General features: G+C 53.5%; 1 protein-coding gene across 4 annotated transcripts in view; it reads right to left on the reverse strand.

Moving 5' to 3' along the window:
- The window catches only part of SSBP3 (single stranded DNA binding protein 3), a 166,418-nt gene that overhangs the window by 41,599 nt on the left and 110,089 nt on the right, over positions 1–14,730 (reverse strand). For all 4 annotated transcript variants that reach the window (XM_082612386.1, XM_082612388.1, XM_082612387.1 and 1 more), the window contains exon 5: positions 8,585–8,674. In XM_082612386.1, the coding sequence (XP_082468512.1) occupies positions 8,585–8,674 (90 nt within the window). The remainder of the gene's footprint in view (positions 1–8,584; positions 8,675–14,730) is intronic.

A 14,730-nucleotide genomic window follows, 5' to 3' on the forward strand; every position in this document is an offset into this window, starting at 1 on the left:
GCTTCACTGATTCCAAGGCCTTCGTTTAAGGGAAGGAGCTTGTCAGGGAAAGGTCAGCTGGGGAGTTAATCTAGGCAGAAACAGGACATGAACCCAAAATCCACACTATGGGTCTCCTGCTATGTCCCCAGCTCTTAGAAGAGCACCTCAGCAAGATGAGAGAAAGCCCTCTGACCACCCGGTCTGGGCCCAAGGCCCTGGGCCCAGCCCAGACTCCTCAAAGGGCACTTTCCTTTCAGGGCAGCACGATCTTATTCAGGGGGTCTATCCTAATCCACGTAATGCCAAGGTATGTTAATTCCAGGATTCCGCTGGAATTCCCTTCCTCAAACCTCTTCTGCTACAGGGCTGAGAAATTTGATCTTTTTTTTTTTTTAAAAGGAAAAATACCCTCAGCATGATTTGTAGAGAAGGGAGCAAGAGCCGAGGAGGGTCTACTCCACCCCCTGCCCCCCACCCGTGAGAGGTGGGGAAATCTTCTGGGGGAATGGAGGCACCCATGGCAGAGCAGCTCTCCAGCACGCGGGGGGGGCGAGAAATTCAATTCTAAGAGAAGCCTGGGTCCAAAGGGGAGAAGGATAAACCAGCCCAAGCTCTTAACAAACCAGAGGTGAAGGCGCTGCTGACACCAATCCTCGGGCATCTGATCCATAAAAGTCAGAGATTTGGGCGTTGGTTTAGAGCTCAAGAGAAGAGGCCCAGAGGGGGGGTCGTGGCCTCTGGGGTCTCCCGGGGCGGCAGGAACAGCAGCTGAGCACGGCCCCCGGGCCTCCCATGTCTGAGGGTCCCTCCGGAGCCGCTCCCCTGCCTCTCCCTGGAGAGGGACTGGAGCCAGGACGGGTCTGGGGCAGCAGGGGCAGGCGGCAGGGCCGGCTGCAGCCCACGCGTTCCTGGGTGTGGGCCTGGCTCCACAACAGGGGGCAGTCGAGGCCTGAGGAGCCGCCGGGTGCTTTGTTACTGAGCAAACCTCCCAGGCACTGACTGCTGATGCATAGCTAACAGGGTGGCAGACACTGATTTATGTTCAACTTTCCATTTCATCAGCGAGAGTGGAGTTCACATTTTGGGGAGGGGAAGGCGGCCCGCGTGTGCAGACGCAAACATGCCCACGCGTGCACTCAGGCACAAGCACCGGCCACGGTGGCAACTCCCCCCCCCCTTTTTAGGGAGGGAGGACGAGGGGGCGAGGCAGCCTGGCACGTCAGGAGTAACCTTTTGTCCACGGTTGCTAGGAGCCCCGGCCGGTCATCTGCCGCTGGGCAGACGTTAGGCACCAGGCTGGTTGCCGGGCGGGGCGCGAGCACAGACTGACCTTTGTGGAGGTAGTGCTGGCAAGAAAGAAGTCCTTTTTCCCCCTCTCTCCTGCCCTGGCCTTTCCACATAGGCCGGGTGAACGTGGGGCGAGGTCTGCGAGTGGGTCCACAGCAGGGAAGGGAGGAACAGCCCCGTGCACACGCTTCAGAGTGGCAGGGGTTCAGAAAGGCCTCTCGGGCACCCCTCGCTAGAGTGATGAGCAAACTAAGGTCCAGACGGGAGGGTGGCCCCCCAAGGACACACAGCAGTTTGGCAGCAGCGGGGCTGGACTCAAAGCAGGCGTCCACCTCCCAGGGTAGGGGTCTTCAGGCTTAAAGGTTGCCCCTGGCTTCATCTCAGTAACGGGAGGGGCGTTGCGAGGGGGGGGGTTCCGCTGCTGCGGGCAGCGAGTCAGCTTGGAAGAGGCGGGGGCTCGGGGTGGGAACAACAAGCGCTCCCACCTCCAGCCATGGCCCAGGGCCCAGCGTTTGCGGCGCCCCGCCTCCGCTCTAATCCTTCTCAGCGGGGGTGACCCTGCCTTCTGTCAGTCTGGAGGCAGACAGCAGAGGGAGGGGCGGGGACGAGGACGAGGGGGTGCTTCTGTCCCCCGGAGGACCCGGCGTGCTCACCGGGGACACAGCTCCTCTGTCCTCTCCCACGGACCGGTGCACCTATCAGACCCCCTCCACCCCCAGGGAAGCAGACAGGGCAAGGGGCTGGGGTCGGAGAGCCGGCCCAGAAAGGGGAGGAATCTGCTCCCCAGCAGACAGGGAGTTCATCAAGAAGCTCTGAACCCCACCACCCCGCCCAGGCCTCTCTTCCCTGAGCAGCACTCTGGCCAACCTGAGCCTCGCTTTCCTCATCCAGACCGTGGGAAGGCTAGCAGCTCTCAGGCCTACCTAACAGGCAAATGAGATAACAGAGGGGCACCTTCGCTGATCCGGAGGGTGTTCCACCAGCAACTATGAGAGGGCTTCGGCCAGTTCCACTTTAGGATCTGGGAGCACGGCTGGGGAGGCCAGGGAGGGCTAGCCTGGGCAGCCACGGGACCACATACGGGGTCTTGTCCCCTGCAGAGGGAAGGCTCCAACAGGGTAGGAGGTACCGGAGACTCGGCAAGAGGCTGACTCTCAGCCCCACACCTGCCTCCTGCTCTGCCCTACCCCGCGCCTCAGTCCAAAGCAAGCCTCCTCCTGGCCCTGCTCCCCGCGCCCCCCGCCCCAGCTAAAACATCCAGCGAGGGGTCACCCGTCGGGGGCAGGCGGCACCAGCCACCGCACTCAGTCATCACTCCAGCTCAGCCCTGGCCACCTCCCATGGGGACCAGAGCCTGGGCTTCACACCTCCAACGCTGGCCAGCCTGCCATGAGCCCAGCCCCTCCAGGCCACCGGTGCTCTTCCTGGGACCATGTCACTCCCCTTCTTAGGGACCTTCCACGGCTCCCCTCTATCTTTAAGTTCAAGTCCTACGTGTGTCTGTCTGGACCTCCTGCCATCCCAAACTTGCCCTCTCACATCCACGCCCAGGCACACTGGCCCCTCCGTGTCATCACCCCTGCCTCCTTCACCAGACAGACTGTGTGAGCCACTGAGGGCAGGTTCCCTGGCTGCCTCCTTAGTCTGCAGTGCTCAGCACGGCTGGGTGGCTGGGAGGTTGCTGAGCCCTTAAGAGACCATGTCTGGCCGATGAGCTAACAACAAGCCCAGGCCAGGCCTCACATGGTTCTAGCCTCAGATTCACCAGCTGTCCAGTGGGGATCTGGGCCCTCACCCATCAAGTCCTCCCTAGTAGCAGGCTTTGAAAGCCACAAAAACAAGGTGGTTTAATTCTTCCCAAGTCTCCCCTAGTCCCAGACTTGCCCTCATCAGCACAGAGTAGTCCTTCCTGTTGCAGCAGCTTTCTGGCAGGAAGAATGTCAGCTCACTCTGCTGCTGCCTGCTTCCCGCTGGACAGGAAGGCAGGAAACGGCCCAGCTCTTGCGAACTGCCCGAGCTGCTGCTGCCGGCATGTTCTCATTTGCTGGGCTTTGATCTTCCCTGGAAACACATCACCCCACCCCAAGGCTCACAGTCCTCAAGGCTCTCTGCTGGGCATCTAGTCTCTGCTTGGTTACCACCAGTGTCAAGGAGCTCACTACTTCATCGTTAAATTAGCAGGTGGTAGAAATGTCTTCCCTACAAAGACTTCAAGTGGTCTCCCTCTCCTTTTCTCAGAAGGATCTGCCATCTACGGGCTGACCTCACAGAGGCAGGGCTGAATATCTTCTACATGGCAGAACTTCAGATACTTCAAGTCAGTCATCAGAGCCCTCCTGAGGCTGCTTCTCTCCCAGAGAAACCCCAGCTACTCCAGTGGGAGATAAGCAGAGAAGTGTATCCTATAATCTCAACAGCAAAGGACCAAGGTCATGTGTACCTCTCTCCCTCTTATTTCTGGATCATTTCTCTGCTTCCTGGGCTATACACATCATTTGTTTCTTCTCCTCTCTCCCCCTGTAACTGACGGGGAGGGGTTCTCTGGGGCAGACCTCAACCTCCTTCAAAGGTGGGTGGGCTGGCCCAGCAGAAATGAGGACTCACTGGAACAGGGGATATGTCAAGCCCTACATGTCCCCCACCGTGGCAGAAAGTATCTGGGCATGTTCAGAGCAGGAGGGGCTGGGCTTGGCAAAGGGAGCTGGGTCCCCCAGGGCTGTCTTTTCCAGAGAAGATACAGTCTGTAGACCTATGACTTCTGCTGGCATTTGAATGGAAACACTGGCTTCTTTTGAGAGAAGATGGCTAGAGTTTCTCCTTCTCCTTCCATTATTTCCCCCCTCCCTTTTCTCTTGTTCTCTATTCTCTCTTCTTCTCCTAGACAATCAGACATGTATCTACATTAGGACCCTGACTGCTGTGGAAGAACACGAGGATCAGGAACCAGGAAGCTGGGTTTAGGCTCTGATTCCAGACCTCGGCTGATAACTTTGGGCAGGTCATTCACCTTTCTGAGTCTCACTTTCCCAATCAGCCATGCCTCCTCTGCAGAAACGCTGTGATCAGAATGAAAGCAGGCTGCATGTCTAAAAACACTTCATAACTGAAAACAATTATTGGAATTTAAAACAAAACAAGAACAAAAACAGCCTGTACCCAATGCTCCCTTCTCCGTGACCCCCTGCCCTCCTGCAGTTCTCTAGCTCTGGACCTAGAAATCCTCATTGGATGGCGCCTCCCTTCAAACCACCTTAGGGCCAAGGAGCTGGGGACCCACCCAGACCAGTAGGCCTGGCCAAAGCCAAGCTGAGTTTGCCAGATGTGCAGCCCAACTGACTTCAGCTGCGTGAAAAAAAAAAAATGCCACTGCTTGATTATGTAAAATCCATCTGGATCCAAAGCAGAAAATCCAAGTGGGAAGGGCCCTCAGAGACCATCTGGTCCACCCTGCTTTGTCTACTGCTGAAGAAACTGGGGCCCAGAGATGGGGAGCAACTTGCCCAAGGTCACTCAGCAAGCACATGGACAAGCAGGGGGCCAGAACACGTGTCCTCAGGCTCCAGAACTCCAAGTCCTTCCCCACTCTCCACACCACCACCCCTGGACCCGCCTAGCCTGGTCAGAATGCTGGACCTAGAGCGTGGGGGCCGGTTGGGCTCCACTCCTAGTTAACACGAGCAACACAAACTCAGTTCAAACATTTCCTGGGTCCCCAGTGCACACCAGGTGCTGGGGATGCCAAGATTGAGGCGGCCTTTTTGTAAGGAACACAGAGAATTAGAATGTCCTTGCTACGGTCTCCCATGACCCGTAGAACCCCACAATATTCCCCAAGAGTGAGGTGTGGCCAGGTCAGGTCCCAAAACGTCTCCCCGTCAGCCCTCAGCTTGCTACCAAACATATCTCATGCCACAGGACCACGGGCACTGTCCACCTCGGAAGCACCAACACCGAATAAGGAAGAGCAAACAGATGCGACCTAATGTGAAGATGGCCAAACCTTCTGACCCCAAGTGGAGCCTCGCAGCCTGGCAGTCAGAGGCCTGAGGCAGGAAGTCCTCTGTGTTGCTTCTAAGGGGCCAGGAGTGGGGGTGAAAAGCTGGTCCCTCACACCCACCTTGGAGTCCTCAACTAAATTTAGCACCAACTAGGGTTAGAGTCCTGACCAGAAAACCAGGCTGGCCACCTTGGGATAGGGTTTGGCCAAAGCTGGATCAGCCAACCCAGGCTGCCTCCTTGGTGCAAAGCCCCTCCTGCAGCAGAGCTGCCTGCCAGGCCGTGACCAAGTAGGGGAAGAAGTGCAATTGTTGGCAGGAGATAAAACCCTCGATACCATCTCTATTTCCCTTCTAATATCAGAGTGGCTGCCTGTAAGGTGCGCGAGGGTCAGGGCCGGCAATCAATAGCTAATACTCCTGTTGGGAGCCGGCCTGCTCCGGAAATGGGCAGCCACTACCTCCTTGCAGGGAGATATCCTTTCCCCGCAACAGTGACCCAGCCCGAGCAGTTCAGCACCCTGACCAGGAAGGACCTCGTCCACCTTCATCTGACTGATGGAGAAATGATGCCCCTTGGGGTGGGAGTAGGGGTAGGGGTCTAGCCAAAGTCACCCAGGAAGCAGAGAGGCTGGGACACAGCCCCCTGCTCAATGATCCAGCAAGCTCTTGATGGTTCACCCTGACTGGGTATCAGACAAGACCTCAAGTCAAGAGGGTGGGTCCAGGAACTCCCCTGGCGGTCCAGGGATTAAGAATACGCCTTCTAATGCAGGGGATGCAGGTTTGATCCCTGGTCAGGGAACTAAGAACCCACATGCCGCAGGGCAACTAAGCCCGCGCGCCACAACTACTGAGCCTGTGAGCCACAACTAGAGAGCCTGTGCGGGCTGCAACCACTGAGCCCACATGCTCTGGAGCCCGCGCGCCACAACTAGAGAAGCCCACGCCCCACAGCGATGAGCCCGCGCGCCGCAACGGAAGATCATGCATGCTGCAACCAAGATCCCACGTGCTGCAACTGAGACCTGACACAGCCAAATAAATAAATATTAAAAAAAAAAGGGGGGGTGGATCCGAAAGTTACCTCTGTTTGATGGTAGCTGGTAGTGGCTAAATAAGGACAGGAATCAGTCTGGGCTTTCTGACCACACACCCCTGAACGTCACATGGGAGGGCCTGAGAAGTATGTCTGGAATTAGGCCTTAACCATGGACAATTGTACCAAAGCAGGAAGTTGGGAGTTGCCCACATATCAGGCAGACCTCTCCTTGCCCCAGACTCAGGCCAAAGAAGACGACGATGGCCTATTTTAAAAAAATACAGCTGGCTGTTGTCCACCTCTCCTGCCACAGTGGCCTGCACTGGGCACCCAGATGCCAGCAAGCAGCCTCAAGAGGGATGCACACAGGTGGAGCCTGGTACTTGGGTGAGCTCTGCCCACTAGGCAGGAAAGCCACATCCGCACTATATGAAGGGTAGCCACGGCATCACTGGTGAGGATATGTGAGCCTGGGAAAGAAGTCCCAACCAGAGAGAACACCATGGGAAAGACCAGCAGCTGGGTGCAGAACACCCGTCTGCAGTGGCCAGGAAGATGGCGGCCCCTTGGCATGGATGACCCTCTCAGGCAGTAGCCCCTTGGGTTTCTCCTCTGGGGGAAAGGGAGAAGCCTGTCAGGCTCCTGTGTTTCTTGGGTTCATGGGTTTCCAAGGCTTTGAACGTCTCACTCTCTCTTGGAAGTCTGGCCCCTCTTCCCAATGTCTGTGGCCTTACCCCAAGCCTCACCCGAGGCAATGCCTGGTCTGGTCCAACCTGAAGCCTACACACCCATTTCCATCCCTGGGACAAGGTCCCAGTGTGGACCGTATGCTAGGAATGCACATAGACACATGCATGGCCATCCAATGTCTTGAGTTTCCATCCCTAAATCCCTCTCACTCCTCTCACCGCCATCTTGGTAGGCGACCTGCTGTTTCTGGTGGAGAACACCCATATTTCACTGATTCCCTTTCCTGGCTGGTAAGCAGCATGTCCTAACCCTCCTCTCCTGGGAGTTAAACATCAACCATAATGTGAGACCTTGCAAAGCAGAAGTGTCTTCCAGGTCACCTCTCATCCTGGGAGGAAGTCACGTTAACATCCCCAAGAGGTGCCTGTCCCATTTTTGCTAAGATACCTCCAGTGCCAGGGAGCCCCGGCCTCCTGCGGCCCACGGCTCACGGCGAGATGCACACAGAGCGAAATTCTGGCTGTCACCAAGCCAAAGGCTCCTCGCACTTTGCCTCACTGGTCCCAGTTTTGAATTCATGAGCTACACAGAGAAATCTCTGCCTTCTCTTCTAGACAACAGCTCTTTCCATATCCTTATCTGGAGGAGCTAACCTTTCAAAAGGTGTGGGGAACTCAGGCAGATTCTCAAACCCGGCCGCAGACAGGTTGGAAAGAATGTCACACTCAAGAGCTTCATCATAAAAGTTCCTTCCGGCCCCAGACGCCGATCTCTCTCTGACGGCCTTTCCCAGTCTCAGCCTGGTTTAAATCCAACGAGTTCCCGGAGGGGACAGTGGAGATGGAGGAGGAGGCAGGGTAAGGGTGAGGCAGGTGCACCCACCCCAGCAAATCAGAAAGCCACCTCCCCACACCCCGCACCCAGACAGCCCAACAAGGTGTCTTTCAGAGAAGACCAGGCTCTCAACCCACATGAGAGCTGCTCCTGCCTTGGCGGGCAGAGCATGGGCACAGATGCTTGTGGGACGCCGTCTGTGATCACACTTGGAAAAAATCAAGTGGTTAACCAGAGGGAAAGGATTCCCAGACCTGCCAGGATGGTGGGTTTTTTGTTTTTGTTTTTTGGTTACGCTTAAGGTTTGTAGTTTGGACAGGCAAAGTACACAATGACAATGAAAGCAGCAACAAAACAGAAACAAAGAACAGTTTACTTGTTTAAAAAAGAAAAAAAAAAGCCTTTTGTTAAAAGACAGCTCTACAAGGACTTGGAAGCAGCCCACCACCGCCCAGACCAGGGGCGGGCTGTGTCGTGAGTGCGAAGCTGGTGTGAAGAAAACAAACTCCGGCAGAAGTGACACAGCACATGCAGGAGGGTGTCTGCTCTCCGTCTTTCTTTTCTCCCCTCCTCGGTTTTTGGAAGGGGTGGAGAGAGGGATGGGATGGGAAGGGTCTGAACCAGCATAAAGCAACTGTATTTAGACCATGGCAAACTGAGCTACCACTTACTTCTCTCTCTCTCCCTCCCTCCCGCCTGCCCTGGGGCCTGGCCTGGAGTGAAAGGAGCAAAGGACGGAGGGCCCAGCACGTACCTGAAAGAAACCTGGCGGGATGGGGCCTCCCGGCATCCCATCGTTGGGGGGAATGTTGCCAAGCACCGGGCTCGGGGCGGCGGCTGCACTCTGTGGGGAAGAGAAGGTGGAAAGTGAGAGGCTGCACCCACATCGAGAGACGGGGAGTTCCCACCCCCACCCCACCCCCATCTACCCACGTCCTCCACAGACCACCCCCCCAAACACCACCTTCCCAGGTGTGTCACTCAGTGGGCGAAGGATGAACTCTCTGAGCCTCCATTTCCTCATCTCTAAAATGGAAGGCCCACCACGTGCACACACCCTGCCAAGCAACAGTAGCTGTTATTAACCAAGGATGCCCTGGCTTCCCCCTCGGCTGCTTTATGAAGCTCCTTCAGGGCAGGCGAGGTGCTTCATAAATGCCTGTGCCCTCTCCAAGAGGCTGGCATGTTGTACAGAGGAGAAGATCAATAAATACCCACGACTTAATGAATAAACAGACAGCCCAGCTGGGAAACGTCCCCAGAGAGGGTGGGGGCAGGCAGGCATGTTTTTGGCACCATCTGGGTCCTGGGTGCCGTAGATGAGGTAGGCCGCACGACGGGGAGACTGTCGTTACTTTTCCTTTTAAATGCTGCTATTCTGGCATTTACCTGGTACATCTGCCTCAACAAATGCCTCCCGGGGTGAACAGACGTTGCTCTTCCCAGCCTGGCCTCCTTCCAGACAATCTGTGTCCCACCTGTTCACGTGGCCGGCATGTCTGTGCCTGGCCCTGTGCTCACATGGGAGGGTGAGGCTGATCAGGAAGCCCCAGGCCTGACTGGCCCACCTGGGCCCTGCTCCTCCCCACCGACTCTACACCTCCCAGGGGCTCCTCCTGCAGGAAGCCCACCTCCAACCCCCAAGGTTCCCACACCCCACCAGGACTGAGCCTCTGAAACTGAATCACCAATCATCTCCCAGGGGTCTGACTGGTTCTCTGGGACGAGAGCGAGCCCCTCGGGGTCAGGAAACGAAACGAATGCAGCCTGCCATCAACACCTTGAAGGAGTCACTTCTCTTGTCCCTTCCTCAGCCAGAAAACAGGACCCAGAACTCTTAACTTCCAACTTGGGTGGAAGGGAATAAGGGAATATGTGAATCCCCCAAACACACTGCATGCAGCAAGAAAACAGACAGCCCTGGGAATCAATACATTGGGGTTCAAGCACTATTGCCTGTACTAGCAAGGGACAACGAAGGCAAGCCACTCAGCCCTTCTGCACTCGTTTCCTGTCACTGTGGTCCTGCCGGCTCATAAGGGTTGGGGAGGATTAAGCAATGGGATGGGCTGTGTTTTGTAAACCAGGAAAGCTGGTAATGTGGAAGCAAAGAGGATTCAGCAGGCCCACAGTGGCTGTTTTAACAGACCCCAGGTAAAAAACAGGGTGGGATGGGGCTGGCTACTCCGGCCCAACCTTTCAAAATGATTCTGAGTACAGAAAAGCAACACTCCCTGTAAAGAGATTCTGCCAACTATCCTGTAATGTGTTACGAACACCCCAAAACACCAGGATCAGGTCTTCCCGTTCCCACCTCCTCGGCTTGGAGGAGAAGCCACACCTAGCCAGGCCGAGCCCCTGCCCCAGGACTATCCAGTATGAGGGTCGCCTGGGGGAATATGCCAGGTTATCCATTAGCTGCATTGTCTGTGGTTGGTGGTTCTGTGAAAATGCAGCTTTTCATGATTTACAGCCAACGATTACTCCCCAGCAGCAGAAGCAGAAAAGTTTTTTTTTTTTTTAAATAGGGTGAGGTAAATATCCTCCTATATTTCTTCAAGTTCTTTCAGAGATCGGTCTTACGTTTAACTCTTTAATCCTTCAGGAACTTATTCTGGTAAAGAATACGGATTTTACTCCTCAGTCAGTTGGCTCAGTACAATTTTTCCCACTCATTTGAAATCAGAGACAAAAATTCTTACACAGGCATGGGTCTGTTTCTGAGCTGTTAAAATTCTGTCCTAATTCTGTCCATTCTAATGATCAGAGTTTTACAATGTATTTAATTATCTCCTTCAATTCTTTAGTGGAAGTTTTCTTGTTTATTTTTATTTACTTACCCCCCCCCAAACTTCCTATTGTTTATAAAAGTCATCTTCCTACCAAAAGAAAAGAGTTCTTATATATATAAAAATTTGGAGGAGAACTGACACCTTTTCCAAACAGAGGAACCCTCCCAGGGTGTGATCTTTCTCCAATTATTCACATCTTTGTTGAAGTCACCAGTCAAGCATGGTGACTGGACCAACGACAATGATCAGAAAGGCGGGTGGCGATACGTCTGGGAAAACCAAAACCCTCTCTGGCCCTGACTAAACGTTTTATTCGGCAAATGTGGCACTGACTTGTTCTCAGGGTGAGGATGGAGAAGATGGAGCTCCTGGCAACAGTGTGAGAAGGATGGAGTGGATGGCCCAACCCTGGGCAGGGTGGATGGCGGGGGCCATCTGGCCTGATGCTCAGAAACGAGCAGGGTGTTTTCACACCATCTCTCCCTGAACCCCCAGGTGGCCTTCTGAGGCAGACACAAGAACCCCTACTTTACAGACAAGAAAACAAATATCTATACGGAAAGCAGGCTGAAGGTGGCCTTTTTCTACTTGTCCTCCTTAGAGTCCCCATCTACTCTTCCTCAGCCTTCAGCTCAGAAACTATGCTTTGTTGTTTTTTTTTTTTGCGGTTCGCAGGCCTCTCCCGTTGTGGAGCACAGGCTCCGGACGCGCAGGCCCAGTGCCCATGGCTCATGGGCCCAGTCGCTCCGCGGCATGTGGGATCCTCCCGGACCGGGGCACGAACCTGTGTCCCCTGCATCAGCAGGTGGACTCTCAACCACTGCGCCACCAGGGAAGCCCCTATGCTTTGTTTTTAAAGAAAGATCTGGAAAGCTTCAGCAACTCAGTTCTTTAAATTAGCATTTAACGTTTAATATAAAACACTTGCCTATTATAAAACATAGCAAAGTAAAAAGAAAATTAGTCACTGTATTTTGTTAAATAATGTCATAAGCACTTGTCCCCCTCTCATTAAATGGCCAAAGAAAACATGATTTTCAATGAGCCTAATATCATTATTCAACCAATTTAATTAACAGGGCATTGCATCCGTGTTTGCTAACTTAGTAGATACAAAATCATATCTTGGGCTTCCCTGGTGGCGCAGTGGTTCAGAGTTCGCCTGCCAATGCAGGAGACACGGGTTCGTGCCCTGGTCCTGGAAGATCCCACATGCCGTGGAGCGGCTGGGCCTGTGAGCCATGGCCGCTGAGCCTGTGCATCCAGAGCCTGTGCTCCGCGACAGGAGAGGCCACAAGAGTGAGAGGCCCAGGTACAGCAAAAAAAAAAAAAAAAAAAAAAAAAAAAAAAAATCATATCTCTTTGGTATTTTGACTTAATCTTTTGGATCACTAACCTTTTGAAACGGTTTACACTGGCCATTTAGTAAAACAAATGGCAAATCATTCATGTCCTTTGCTATTTAGTCATTTGACTTTTTTCCTTAGTGATATATAAGAGCTCTTTATATATTAAGGATATGACATATAGATATCTTACCAATTTTTTCAAAACCTCTTAAATGAAAACTTGAACCTGGGCTCATGACTTACTAGTCTCCCTCACGCCAAGATCTCATTTTCCTACGAAATCAGGAGTGAGCCCGTGGTCCTTTGAATGTCAGGGCTGGAATAACCATGGTTCTAGTAAATGGATAGTATAATTCATTGACATCTGGGTGGAGGATGGACTTTTGCTATCCTCCAATGAAAGGAAGCTCATGTTAAATGGTGACTCAAGTGTCAGGAAGCTGAGGAGATAACTTATCCTTATCCTTTAAAGGCTCTTCCAGCTGCAAAATTAAGTAGCTCTTCAGTGCTTAACTCTGTGTCCTAAAGCATGACAGTCATTGCTGTTCTTTGATTTTGAAGTGAACATGTGCTCCTAATGGAAAACTTTCAAAAGAGCAGAAAAGGACAAAGAACAGAATGAAAGCAGCAACCAGTGTTATAGGGTGACAAAAGGGTTAAGAAATAATTCTTGCACATAAAACCCAATCCAAGGGACCCACACACACATCCATCAACATGACACTGCCCTCACCCCACTCCTCAACAGCAGGGGCTGTTTTACCCATTTCTAAGACCCAGCACAATGTGAGGCATACAGCAGGTGTTCAATAAATGATTACAACTTTTTATTAGTCAAAGACCGGCTCAAACCTGGCCATCTGAAGCCGAGGCCTTTCCGGATTGCTAGGAATTGGCCTCTCCCTGCGGTTTCCAACTTGGAGTTAGAACTCCATTAAAGCACTCAGCAAAGCGTCTCATGTGAGTTTTCTCTAAAAACACAAAACCCAAACCGAAACCCCGTGACATTCACAGAGGCCTACACGTCAGGGCTGCGGTAGGTGCCCAGGATGGAACTCCCCAGCTGGAGCAGGGGAGGAAGGAGTCAGAAGCCAGAGACCACCTGCGTGGGCTCGGGTCCTGGCTGGGAGCCCGTGGGCAAGTCCCTTCTCTCTCTGGGCCTCAGTCTTTCCACGTGTCGAATGGTGGAATTGGAGAAGGTGACCTCTAGGGCTCTTCTTCCAAGGTGCTCTCCCCAGCCCAGTCCATACACCAGGGTGGGGGGGGCAGGGACTGGAAACAGCAGTTCCTGCATGAACAGGAAGACCCTGAATTTTAACTCCTCCATTCATTATAGAACACTTAGAAGTCAAAACTTAAAAACCTCCTAGAAACCTACTGCTATCGAAGTCCACAGATAACAGCTGATGACACTTGGGCTCTCCCCTGCACCAATCGCACGCCCTCGGAGCCCCCTCGCCAATCTGTACCCGTATACGCGCACGTGCATACATGGACTAAAAGTTAAAAAGCAGAGTCAAACAGGGCACACAGTTTGGTAACTCAGGCATTTTTAAAAAACAAACTAAAATTCTTTTCTAAATAGAAAACAGGCCTTGCACTGAGCAGTGTGGATCACTCCAGCCAGCTGCCTCCTCCAAGCCTCCAGGATACTGTCCACTTGGAAAGCCCGAGGTGCCTTCAGACATCTGCCTGAAGCTGTGAAAATTCCCCTCCCTGTAAAGTATTTTATTTTTGTTCACAGCCAGGGAGACTTCCAAGGAGGGCTCATCCTACAACTTTCTCCCTAAAGAGTAGGGTAGTAGGGTTTCTTTATGATCCCAGGGCGGTTACACAGCCACCGGGGCTTAGGGGTTCCCTGCAGCCCCTCAGCCTTGTTTGTGTGCTCCCGACACACGTCAGCTGGTTTCACACATGCCACTCCACCTATAAGCCTCCCCTGCCATCCAAATATGGTTGTCAATAGTGAGGGGAGATCCAGACACCTCCCCTGGAGGTGTGCCCCAGAATAAGCACATCTCCCCCCACCCACCCTTCCCCCCACCCCGTAGAGATGCAGGGCTCAAACCTGGGGCCTCGGGATCTGAGCTACTGGGAGGAGGCTTGAAAGCTGTGCTAGGGAATCTGGACTTGCTGCTCTAGGCAACGGGGCAGAGTTCCCAGCAGAAGAGGCCCAGGACTTCTGAGAAACCCACCTGACCCCATCTTACCCCGCGCCAGGCATCCCAATGCACCACTGACAACCCACCCACCACCACCAGAGTACCCAAGGCTCCACAAACGAATGGAATCGGCAAGTCCTGGACGTGGTGCTGGGCCTTTTCCTCACTCCGTAGCAAGGAGTCCCCTGCGGCTCAAGGAACAACAGGGTCAGTCCAGAGGGACCAAGGGACAAGCTCCCAGGAGCCTCCCACCTCAGATCTTGTTAGTATCTTGTGGTAGGTGACAAACATTCATGCTTCCTTCAAGAAGGGGAGACCTGGGGGATGTTCCCTACAAGATATTACCTTCCAGCCTTACCCCGAGACCCCCAGTTAGCCTCACTCACAAACTAGCATGGGAATCTCCCCACCCATTTTTATTCTTTTTAAAGTAGTTCTATGCACATGAAACACCTGGAAAACTGAATAAAAACATGCTCAGAGTGAACGGCGGGACTCCTGCCAGGTCGGCCAACCCCTCCTGACTGGTTTACAAGGCTGCAAAATGGAACTTTGTTCTGCAAATCCCCTCCCTCCTCGCCCCACCCCAATACTCAG

This window comes from Mesoplodon mirus, assembly GCF_964341445.2.
Source record: "Mesoplodon mirus genome assembly, chromosome: 3".
NCBI classification, from domain to species: domain Eukaryota; kingdom Metazoa; phylum Chordata; class Mammalia; order Artiodactyla; family Ziphiidae; genus Mesoplodon; species Mesoplodon mirus.